The 12,030-nt window shown below is 52.3% G+C and overlaps 1 protein-coding gene across 1 annotated transcript in view; it reads right to left on the bottom strand.

Moving 5' to 3' along the window:
- LOC128842700 (uncharacterized) overlaps positions 1-4,860 on the bottom strand; it is a 43,987-nt gene extending 39,127 nt beyond the window's left edge. The window contains exon 1 of the mRNA XM_054038827.1: positions 4,837-4,860. Coding sequence (XP_053894802.1) covers positions 4,837-4,839 — 3 coding nt within the window. The 5' untranslated portion in view covers positions 4,840-4,860. The remainder of the gene's footprint in view (positions 1-4,836) is intronic.
- Positions 4,861-12,030: the final 7,170 nt, after the last annotated feature.

The following is a 12,030-nucleotide window of genomic DNA, read 5'->3' as shown; positions in this document are numbered from 1 at the left end:
GAAAGCACTGCAGTCTGTCCACACTGACAGCTGCCCAGCGCACTGTCGTGGCCACATTTGCGGCAATTGCAGTGCTATTGGGAGCGGTGCATTATGGGCAGCTATCCCACAGAGCACCTTTTCCCATTCTGGCGCCGTGAGTTGTAGGAAGGGGGCGTGGGTGCGAAAAATTCTGGGTCCTGTCCCAATGCCCCGTGATGCATCGCTTCGCATCCCAGAAATCCCTTTGTTTCCATCCACCTTTGGCTCCATCTTTCAACGGTTTCTGTGCAGTCGAACTATTCCTTAAGATCCAAAGTGACAGTGAGAGTGAGGGTGAGGAGTCCGACGATGCTATCGAGCTGCATACCACAAAAAATTGCTTGTGGCATTCACGGACATGCTCAGCACCGTGGAACGCCGCTTTTGGGCTCGGGAAACAAGCACCGAGTGGTGGGATCACATCGTCATGGAAGTCTGGGATGACGAGCAGTGGCTGCAGAACTTTCGGATGAGAAAAGCCACTTTCATGGGACTGCGTAAGGAGCTTGCCCCCACCCTGCGGCGCAAAGACACGAGATTGAGAGCTGCCCTGCCAGTGGAGAAGCGGGTGGCTATTGCAATCTGGAAGCTGGCAACTCCAGACAGTTACCGGTCGGTCGCAAACCAGTTTGGAGTGGGAAAGTCGACCGTTGGAATCATGTTGATGCAAGTTTGCAAGGCCATTAATCGCATCCTACTCAGAAGAACCGGGACTCTGGGTAACGGGCAGGAAATAGTGGATGGCTTTGCACAAATGGGGTTCCCTAACTGTGGAGGGGCGATAGATGGGACGCACATTCCTATTCTGGCACCACCCAACCTAGGATCTGAGTATGTTAATCAGAAGGGGTATTTCTCTATGGTTCTCCAGGCGCTTGTGGATCACCGTGGGCGTTTCATTGACATTAACACAGGCTGGCCCGGAAAGGTGCATGACGCATGCATCTTTCGGAACACTTGGCTGTTCAGGAAGATGCAGGCCGGGACTTTTTTCCCAGAGCGGAAGATCATGGTAGGGGAAGTTGAAATGCCCATTGTGATCCTTGGAGATCTCGCTTACCCGTTAATGCCGTGGCTCATGAAACTCTACACAAGGAGCCTTGACAGCAGCAAGGAACGGTTCAACTACAGGCTGAGCCGGTGCCGAATGACTGTGGAGTGTGCCTTTGGCCGTTTAAAGGCTCGCTGGCGATCTCTGTATGGGAAGCTGGACTTGGCCGAAAACAGCATCCCTGCGGTTATATCCGTGTGCTGTGCCCTCCATAATATTTGTGAAGGGAAGGGTGAAAGCTTCACTCAGGCATGGACCTCCGAGGTTCAACACCTGGAGGCTGAATTTGCACATCCAGAGAGCAGGGCTATTACAGGGGCCCAGCGCGGGGCTGCAAGGATTAGGGATGCCTTGAGGGAGCAATTTGAGGCTGAAAACCAGCAGTGATATCTGGTGCCCTGCACGGGAGTGAAGTGCAGTAGTTCCAATCTTTAGGAATCAGTGTCTGCTAAGCTGACTTGCAGTGCCTGTTTATTTCCTGGGCTAAGGAATCTTTTACTTGATGCAATAATAAAGAATGTTTTCAAAGCCAAAGAATCCATTTATTGAAAAGAAAAAAAAAATTTATTGAAAAGAAACAAGGGGGTGGAGTGGGGAACAATACAATCACAGATTCGCGTATGTCCTGTCTGGTGTGCTGTGCAGTGAGTGCTGCACTTCAGGACAGCTATACTGCATGATGATGGGGGTTGACTGCAGAGGGTAAGGGTCGTGGTTTTCAGGGCTGGGTGGTGAAGATACTGGTGTTGGAGGCAGTGGGTGGCATGAAGAACACAGAAGTTGGGGAAAGTGGGTTGGAGGTGACAGTGGGGCACAACGGAAAGAGTTTTGGGACAAGGGCTGGGGGTGGGGAGTGTTTGCGGTACTGCTCCTCTTTCTGCATGGCTACCAGCTCCTGGATAGCATCTGCTTGGCGCTCCAGGATGCTTATGAGCCTATCAGTGCTTTGCTGCTGGTGCGCGGTGCTTTGCCGCCGGTGCACTGCATTTTCCTGGCAGATCCTGCTTTCTCTCTCCCTCCAGTTCTGTGCTTTCTCATTCTCTTTAATAGATTGACGCATCACTTCTTGCAGCATGTCTTCTTTGCTTTTTCACAGTCTCTTCCTGAGTCTTTGCAGTCTCTGAGCAGGCGATAAGAGGGACCTGTTGGGGCCTGATTCTCATCTCAGTCTGATTTTGTATCTCGCTGCTGAGGGTGACCTGGGAAGCAAGGGAGGGTCTTCTACTGCAATGCGGCTTCCGCCCTGACCCATATGCAGCTTGACGATTACCGCGATGTGATAAACCACATCAATGCACTATTCCACATCTAGGCATGCATGCCTAACCCTCCTCTCCCAAAGAGCCCGCACCGAAAAAATTCCTTCCCGAAAAAAAAAAAAAGCTTACCGGGAACCTGCTCTTCTGTTTGTCCTCCACCAAGTACCAGTCGCTGCGACTGGCTACCTTCCTCCTGGCTGCATGGCTCCAGGGATTCCGGGGTGTCTCCATCCGGCCCACCACCATCACTCCCATTTTCCTCCCCCCCGCACCAGCTCTGAAGTGTCCATGGTGGTGCTCGGAGTGGAGGTGGGGTTAACCCCAAGTATCGCATCCAGCTCTTTGTAGAATCGGCAGGTCGTGGGGGGAGCACCTGAGCGGCCGTTTGCGTCGCGGGCTTTGCGGTAGGCACTCTGCAGCTCCTTCACTTTAATCCTGCACTGCAGGCGTCCCACTCATGGCTCCTTTCCATCATGTCCTTTGATACCTTCCCGAAGGTATCGTAATTCCTACGGCTGGAGCGCAGCTGGGACTGGACAGCTTCCTCCCCCCAAACACTGATGAGGTCCAGCAACTCGCCATTGCTCCATGCTGGGGCTCGCTTGGCGCGTGGAGGCATGGTCACCTGGAAAGATTCGCTGATAGCACTCCACACCACGCCGGGCTGAGCAAACAGGAAGGGGATTTTTAAAATTCCCGGGGAATGTAAGGGGTGGGTCACATGGTTGGCTACCTGAGGCCAGGGCAGTAGAGTTTGAACTGATGACCAGAGTGGCTAGAACAGGCATTGTTGGATACTGCCGAATAATTCTGGAGGCCATTCACAGCACATTGGGCGGCCACACTGGCGCCGCAGAGCTGCAGCGCAATACTCACTATTCCTCTCGGAGAGGTGGAGTACATGCAGCGCTGCAACCATGGAGATACAGCGCTGCAAATGCCTTGCCAGTGTGGTCGGGGGGTGAGTTACAGCGCTGGGGGAGCCTTTACAGTGCTGTAACACGCAAGTGTAGCCAAGGCCTTAAATCTGTATTAATACTATAGTTTAAGTATATTAGTAAATTGCTTAAGTTGTTTAAAAATAGTAGTAAATAGTTAATCAATATATAGTAACTGTATATGGTTTTTTTTGAGGATACAGACTAACACGGCTGCTACTCTGAAACCTGTATATGTTTTGTGCCTTGCTGAAAGCAGGTACAGCGCTGGTGAAGTTAGTAGCTTATAAATCATAAAGGCTTTACAAGTCGCTGTGCCTGTCTTCAGTATAAGAGACCATCAAGTTTATCATAAAAGTCAGTAAAAGTTTATAAGTTGTTAAATAAGGTAATAGGTAGGTTAAAATTAATAAAGTATGGTTGATTAATGTATTAGTATTGCATATGAATTTATGTTGGTTGGGGATGGTTACAGTACACGTGAAGTCGTTAGGCACATTCTCTCTGTGTTGCCTTTATAGTCATAAGTCATTAGAAACGTTTCTTGAGAAATAATTAGTTGTTTAGTTTCTCTTTTGCGGACACTACTCAACCTCATTACATCTGTGTTGGGTGGTGGGAACTAGCGATCACCCAGAGCTCCATTAGGGTCCTGATGTGTGCCTCCTTCTTCCATTAACCTCCACAGATATCTTTGAGGATCTGGGCCTTAGATACTCATCCACACCAGTAAAAGGCTAGACTAGGGCAGAGACGCAACTACAAGAGATCTAACTCAATTGCTGAAAAATCCTTCTCTCCTACTTGTTGGAAACAGGGAACCGCAACCAATGGGAGCTTCAGGGGAGATACCTGCAGGCAAGGGCAATGCATGGAGCCCTCTGCCCCTCGCCCCTGGGCCGCAGGGACATGTTGCCAGCTGCTTCCGGGAGCAGCACGGGGCCAGGGAAGGGAGCCCACCTTAGCCTCGCTGCGTGCCATTGCCACCCTGGAGCCCGCACCCCTCCTGCACCCCAACCCCTTGCCCTGAGCCCCCTGTCACACCCCACATCCCTCCTGTACCCCAACCCCCTGCTCTGAGCCCCCTCATATACCCCACACCCCTTGTGTGCCCCAACCCCCTGCTCTGAGCCCCCTCATATACCCCACACCCCTTGTGTGCCCCAACCCCTTGCCCTGAGCCCCTTCCTGCACACGACACCCCCTCCCATACCCCAACCCACTGCCCCAGCCCTACATGCAATTTCCCAACCCAGATATGGCCCTCGAGCCAAAAAGTTTGCCAACCCCTGAGATAAAGGCTGCTTCTGTGTTCTCTCCCTGGTGCACCCCTCTGCTCCAAGCCTGAATCTTCACTGAACCGCATCAACCGGAGAGTCCAGAAAGCTGCACACATGCTTTTAGGTGGGGCTCTCCAAGGCTGGGCTGCTGGGCAGGGCTGGCTCCAGGCATCAGATGAGAAAGCACGTGCCTGGGGCGGCACATTGTAAGGGGTGGCATTCCAGCCAATTTTGGGGCGGCCAGCCCAGCCCTGCAGGGGCACGAACTAGCAATCCCCGCTACTCACCATGCCGCCGGGCTCCCCGGGCCACGCCACTCCCCACCACCTGCACTGGCCTCCGCCTCCCTTGCTGCTCTGAGCCTGGCCAGGCCGACGCCTTTAAAGGAGCGGCTGAGCCAGCACCTCCTGCAGTCCCCGGAGCCTCTGCCTGCCCGGGAGAGGCACCCCAAGGCCGGAGGGGGGAGTCCCTCACCTGGCTGCGAGCTGGCTGCAGAGCCTGGCTACCCACGGGCGGAGGGAGTGGGCGGGCGCCACCTTTCACCCCCCTGCAAGCCACCCCCCACGCGCTCCCTGCGGCTGCTGGTTTTTTTGCTTCAACAGTGCAGCCGCCTTTTTTTTTTTTTTTTTTTGCCTGGGGCGGCAAAAAAGCTAGAGCCGGCGGGCCCTTCTGCTGGGAGGAGGGGGGGGGGGGAAGAGAAGGGAAGCTGTGATTTTTGACTCTCGACTGCCCAGTGCGGCCCACACCTCTGTCACCTGCGCCTGCCAAGGATCGGGTGCACCCCCCCCCCCGTCAGGGGGAACCCGCAGAAGGGTCGCTGGGGCAGATCATTGTGTGAAAGGGCCGGAGGCTTGGCCCACAGAGGGAAGCGCTCCGTGCGGATTTCTTCTTACCTTTGTTCTGGGGGGCGCAGGTCTCCTGCACGGCCGGGAGCAGGTGAAGAAAAGCACCAAAGAAACATTTCAAATCACCCTCTTCCCAGCGCTGGTCCCATGCGAGGGTGGGGTGCGGCGGGGTTGGGTATAAAAGATCCTACCAGGGGGTGCAAAGTCCCAGCTCGGGACGGGGTGATTGGACTGAGAGTGAAACCGAAAGTTAAAGACACGCCCAGCAAAGAGCTGGCAGCCGGGACAGGAACGTGCCAGACCACCAATAGCGGATCCGAATCTAAATTGTACCCGAAGCAACATACACTTACCCCGGCTAATAGCAACCCTAGGGCAGTGGCCAGGATTGCTAGAGTCACCAGTGAATCATTTCCACTGCCAAATTCCTCCCTTTGCTCTTCCAAGTCCCAGCTCCTCCCCTACGGCAGGGCTCTAGGACAGGTCTACATGAAGCCCGGGCTAAAAAGCCAATTTACGCTGGCTTTTTCCGGGTCTTTAAATAGCTTTAAAAAAAAAGAGAGGCGTCCTTGTGGCATCTTAGAGACTAACAAATGTATTTGGACATAAGCTTTCGTGGGCTAAAACCCACTTCATCAGATGTATGAAGTGGCTTTAGCCCACGAAAGCTTATGTCCAAATACATGTTAGTCTCTATGGTGCCACAGGGACTCCTCGTTCTTTTGTGGGTGTTTTTTTTTTTTTTTTTTTTTTTGGTTTATTTGTTTGGTTGGGTTTTTTTGCAGATGCAGACTAACAGGGCTACCACTGAAACCTTTAAATATCTTGTTGATATTTCGCGCTCTTCCGGGAGCTGCTTCTTTTTTGAATTTCCCGCCGGAGAGCGTGATTGGCTCCCGGTTGCACAATCCTTGTCCCAACGCCAAAAGAAAGGGGATGGGAAGAAATCAGGATCTGGAGATTGACAGTCCCGCGGGCCAATGGGAAGAGGCCAATGCCCCAGGTCATCCAGATTGACAGGGAACTCAGGCCAGTGAGGGAACAGGGTTGGGGGAGGGAAGGAAGGAAGCATGTCTACGCTCTGTCTTGCGATCAGCTTGGGTTGGGTTCCTGCCTCTCTCCGCGAGATTGCTGTATGTGCTTGTTTGTGCCTGCTTTGGTGTGCCTCCTCTCTCTCCACGGGCTGCCTCCTGCCTGTACTACTGGGTGCAGGGCGGTTGGGGGCGGGGTGCTGATAGCAGTAGGTTGGCAGGCTGTAGCAGCAGCAGCCTGCTATTTGCCTGCCTTTGCCTGGTGCGGTTCTGCAATGCTTGTGCTTTTTTGTTGTTGTTGTTAATTATTATTAAAAGCTCAGCTGTGGTCGGTGGTCTTTCTGTTGGGCATCTCTGGTGCTGTTGTTGCAGCTGCACCAGTGGGGGGGAGGTCTGTAGGGGGAGCTGCGAGGGTAGGGGGATGCAGGCTGTGAAGATATGTGTGGGGGCGGAGGCAGGGGGTGGCAAAGCTGGGGGGGCTGCAGCACAACTTGGGGCAAGTCAGGGGGGAGGGTTGGGTAGTGGCATTGCGGGGCCTGCAGGTTGTGGGGGGCTCCAAGGGGCTGTGGGAGGGGGAGTGGAGTGGCACCATGCCACCATTGTTGGTCAGTGACTCTTGGGGCATTCTGGTGATGTGCTACACCACTGGGGTGCATGTGTGTCTTTTGGGGGTCTGGTGGTATTATGGCTGTACCGGCAGTCGGCTGGTGGCACTGTGGACGTAGCCCGGCGGCAATCGAAATGGGATTGGCTTGTTTTGGGTGGCTTGGGCTTGTTTTGAAAGGCAGTGTAGCTTTATTATCTTGTGAGACTTGGAAACCCCACCTCACAGCCCTGAGTCAAGCAGTTAAACCCATGTAAGGCTAGGTTTACACTACATACTTTTGTATAACTACATCACTCAAGGGTGTGGAAAATCCCTTCCCACTCCGAGTGACATAGTAATACTTACCTTAACCCATGTGTAGCTAGGGTTTCTAGGTGCCTGTTTTTCGACTGGAATGCCTTGTTGAAAAGGGACCCTGGCAGCTCTGGTCGGCAGTGCGGACCAGGCCGTTAAAAGTCTGGTTGGTGGTGCAGCGGGGGCCCAGGGCTAAGAGCTAAGCCCAGGGCACTGCTCCCAGAAGCAGCTGCCATGTCCCTGTGACCCCAGGATACACGAGCGGTCAGGAGGCTTTGCGCACTGCCCCCGCCCTGAGAGCGAGTTCTGCAGCTCCCATTGGTGAAGTATTTCAACAAATTAGTGGTTTGATTTAGCTACTTAGGGTTTTTCTACATGGGGAAATTGACCAGAATAACTATTGTAGAATAAACTATTCTGAAATAACTCCCTGTGTGGAAAGAACAGGAGTACTTGTGGCACCTTAGAGACTAACAAATGTATTAGAGCATAAGCTTTCGTGGACTACAGCCCAGGTGGACACTCTTATTCAGGAATTGCTGCATTTACCTTAATCCACTTTTGGATTAAGCTAAACCAGAAAAAGGCACTCTTACTTTGGAATAAGAGGATCCACATGGGGAGTTATTCCAGGATAGCGCTAAACTCAAATTGTACCTTATTCTGCAATAGCTTCCTGGTATAGACAAGCCCTTTGTCACATGTGCTGCATGGCTCAGAGGAGTTTGCTGCTCCTGGATAAATACATCCATGGTTTGATCATGGTTGAGAAATTTTCATAATGTGGGGGAAATGATTGAAATCTCACTACAGAATCTGCTGGTGGTCTGTATTGGCATGGGAGATGGAGAGAAAGGGCCTGGTTCTCCACTGGCTGGAACTTTCTGCCAGTATGTATACCTGTGCCAAGTGGGTGTTAAATGAGTGGTGGTATTGGCTGCACACAAGCTGCAGACATTGGGGGAATGGGGATGGAGCGCATGGAAAGAAGTGAGATTGAGGGGGAACACAGAGCTGCTTGGCATGTGGGAGGAGGAGGGAATGGGGGGCATAGAATCCCTAGCAGGGGAGAAATTGGCAGGGAGTGACAGAGAGTCCCTGAAATGGAGGGGGATGGAAGGGGGCACGCAGGGGACTTGTGCAGGTGGAATGGAGGTTGGCCTATATAAACTGAGAAGTGTAAGCCCCTAGTATTATCTGCACTTTGCATTGGTGCAGTTGGTTGCACAAGGTGTGAATGTAATGCTGACAGACCCCGGTCGTTGGCGGGCCAGATAGAACATGGGATCTCTGAAGCTCAGTGCATGAGACTCCACTGCATGAGGTAAAAGCCATGTGGCTCTCAGCCAAAGCTGTAGCAGACTCATCAGTCGCTAGTTGGGCTGGGTGTCATTTGAGGGGGACAGAGCACCACTCCAAGCAGGCATGGGTTCCACGAGGTGAGGGAGACTCGGCCTCTCTGGCCTTTGTGACAGGGCTGTGCTAGCCGTGAAGTGAAACTGACGGGGAGATGGGCACTGTTGAGCCGAGGCCTGGTCTCTCCAGTGCCCAAGGTAACAAGTCCAACACAGTTGGTTCCACGCAGCTGTTGGCTGCAGAAGTTAAAGACGCATAGACTGGGACAAGCTGAGTTGTTTAGGTTAAAAAACAACAAAGAAACAAAGCCTGTGAAGGGGCTGCAGGGCTTCTGGTGAAGTCATGGGCTGGCATAACAATGAGCTGAAATAGTCTAGAAATGTTTATAGTAGTAGTTAGATGTAATGGTAAAAGTCCCATCAATTTCAGTGGGTGGTTATTAGAGCAATCATTTAAAAATCCAGATTAAAACTCTTAGTTTTATAATTTAATCTCTTTGAAATTACAAGAAAATGTGAGTGTGTGCACCTTTTACTTGAGAGTTTGGGGCCTGATTCTCATCTCAGTCTGATTTTGTACCACTGTAACCCCACTAATTAGTTATTAACATGGAGTAAGATAGAACAGCATCAGGTGCTTGGTTCTTTTCAGCACAGGAAAATAAAGGATGCGTTTAAATGCTGGTAATTAAGGTACAAGGACTCATAGAACCATAGGGTTAGAAGGAGGCCTGTCAAGTGATTAAAAACATTAATCGCAATTAATCACGTGATTAAAAAAAATAATTGTGATTAATCATGCTGTTAATAATAGAATACAATTTATTTAAATCTTTTTGGATGTTTTCTAAATATTCAAATATATTGATTTTAATTATCACACAGAATACAAAGGGTACAGTGCTCACTTTATATTTATTTTTATTACAAATATTTGCACTGGAAAAAAACAAAAGAAATATTATATTTCAGTTCACCTAATACAAGTACCGTAGTGCAATCTCTTTATAATCAGAGGGGCAGCCGTGTTAGTCTGAATCTGTAAAAAGTAACAGAGGGTCCTGTGGCACCTTTAAGACTAACAGAAGTATTGGGAGCATAAGCTTTCGTGGGTAAGAACCTCACTTCTTCAGATGCAAGTAATGGAAATCTCCAGAGGCAGGTATAAATCAGTATGGAGATAACGAGGTTAGTTCAATCAGGGAGGGTGAGGTGCTCTGCTAGCAGTTGAGGTGTGAACACCAAGGGAGGAGAAACTGCTTCTGTAGTTGGATAGCCATTCACAGTCTTTGTTTAATCCTGATCTGATGGTGTCAAATTTGCAAATGAACTGGAGCTCAGCAGTTTCTCTTTGGAGGCTGGTCCTGAAGTTTTTTTGCTGTAAGATGGCTACCTTTACATCTGCTTTTGTGTGGCCAGGGAGGTTGAAGTGTTCTCCTCCAGGTTTTTGTATATTGCCATTCCTGATATCTGACTTGTGTCCATTTATCCTCTTGCGTAGTGACTGTCCAGTTTGGCCAATGTACATAGCAGAGGGGCATTGCTGGCATATGATGGCATATATAACATTGGTGGACGTGCAGGTGAATGAACCGGTGGTGTTGTAGCTGATCTGGTTAGGTCCTGTGATGGTGTTGCTGGTGTAGATATGTGGGCAGAGTTGGCATCGAGGTTTGTTGCATGGGTTGGTTCCTGAGTTAGAGTTGTTATGGTGCGGTGCGTGGTTGCTGGTGAGAATATGCTTAAGGTTGGCAGGTTGTCTGTGGGCGAGGACTGGCCTGCCTCCCAAGGTCTGTGAAAGTGAGGGATCATTGTCCAGGATGGGTTGTAGATCACTGATGATGCGTTGGAGAGGTTTAAGCTGAGGACTGTTGGTGATGGCCAGTGGAGTTATGTTGGTTTCTCTTCTAGGCCTGTCTTGTAGCAGGAGGCTTCTGGGTACATGTCTGGCTCTGTTGATTTGTTTCTTTATTTCCTTGTGTGGGTATCGTAGTTTTGAGAATGCTTGGTGAAGATCTTGTAGGTGTTGGTCTCTGTCTGAGGGGTTGGAGCAGATGCGATTGTACCTCAGTGCTTGGCTGTAGACGATGGATCGTGTGGTGTGACCGGGGTGGAAGCTGGAGGCACGAAGGTAGGCATAGCGGTCGGTGGGTTTTCGTTATAGGGTGGTGTTAATGTGGCCATCGCTTATTTGTACGGTGGTGTCTAGGAAGTGGACCTCCCGTGTAGATTGGTCCAGGCTGAGGTTGATGGTGGGGTGGAAGTTGTTGAAATCATGGTGGAATTCTTCCAGGGTCTCCTTCCCATGGGTCCAGATGATGAAGATGTCATCAGTGTAGCATAGGTAGAGAAGGGGCGTGAGTGGACGAGAGCTGAGGAAGCGTTGTTCCAGGTCAGCCATAAAAATGTTGGCATATTGTGGGGCCATGCGGGTGCCCATAGCGGTGCCACTGGTCTGGAGGTATATATTGTCACCAAATTTGAAATAATTGTGCGTGAGGATAAAGTCACAGAGCTCAGCAATAAGTTGTGCTGTGTCATCATCAGGGATACAGGGATACAAGCTGCAAGCTACAAGCTGTCAGGAACAGTATCCCTGATGATGACACAGCACAACTTATTGCTGAGCTCTGTGACTTTATCCTCACGCAATATAGGGTTACCATATTTTAATTTTTAAAAAGGAGGACACTCCATGGGGCCCCGCCCCAACTCCGGCCATTCCCCGGCCCCAGCCCTGCCCAACTCCGCCCCCAGCCCCGCCCCAACTCTGCCCCCTCCCCTGAACGCTCCGCCCCCTGCTCCTCCCCCTCCCCTGCTTCCCGCGAATCAAATGTTCGCGGGAAGCCTGAAACAGGGAGGCAGCAGGTAAGCTGGGGCAGGGTACGGCGCGGCGCAGCTCAGTCCGGCCCCCCTGGCCGAGCGGCTCCCTTTGGCGGCCGGCTGGCCCAGGCCAAGAGGCTCTGGCCCCGGTGTCTCCCACCCGGCTGGGGCCCCGGCCGAGCACCGCACCGGCCCCGGTCCCGGCCCCTGGCCAAGTGCCCAGGCCCCAGCACCGCGCCCCCGGCCCCAGCCCCGGCCGAGCACTGTGCTGAGACCCCAGCCGAGCGCCCGCGCCGGCCCCCGGCCCAGCACTGCGCCGACCCCAGTCCCGGCCCCCGGCCAAGTGCCCGCGCCCCAGACCCCGGCCCCAGCCCCGGCCGAGCACTGTGGCGTGTCCCCGGCCGAGCGCCCGCGCCGGCCCCCGGCCAAGTGCCCGCGCCCCCGGCCCCAGCCGCGCCCTACCCTGGTCCCGACCCTGGCCCCCGGCCAAGTGCCCGCACCCCCGGGGCGGCCCAGCACCGCGCCG

This window comes from Malaclemys terrapin, chromosome 9 (assembly GCF_027887155.1).
Source record: "Malaclemys terrapin pileata isolate rMalTer1 chromosome 9, rMalTer1.hap1, whole genome shotgun sequence".
Lineage (NCBI taxonomy): Eukaryota > Metazoa > Chordata > Testudines > Emydidae > Malaclemys > Malaclemys terrapin.
Note: the sequence above shows the minus strand (reverse complement) of the source record. Positions and strands in the feature narration are given on the sequence as shown.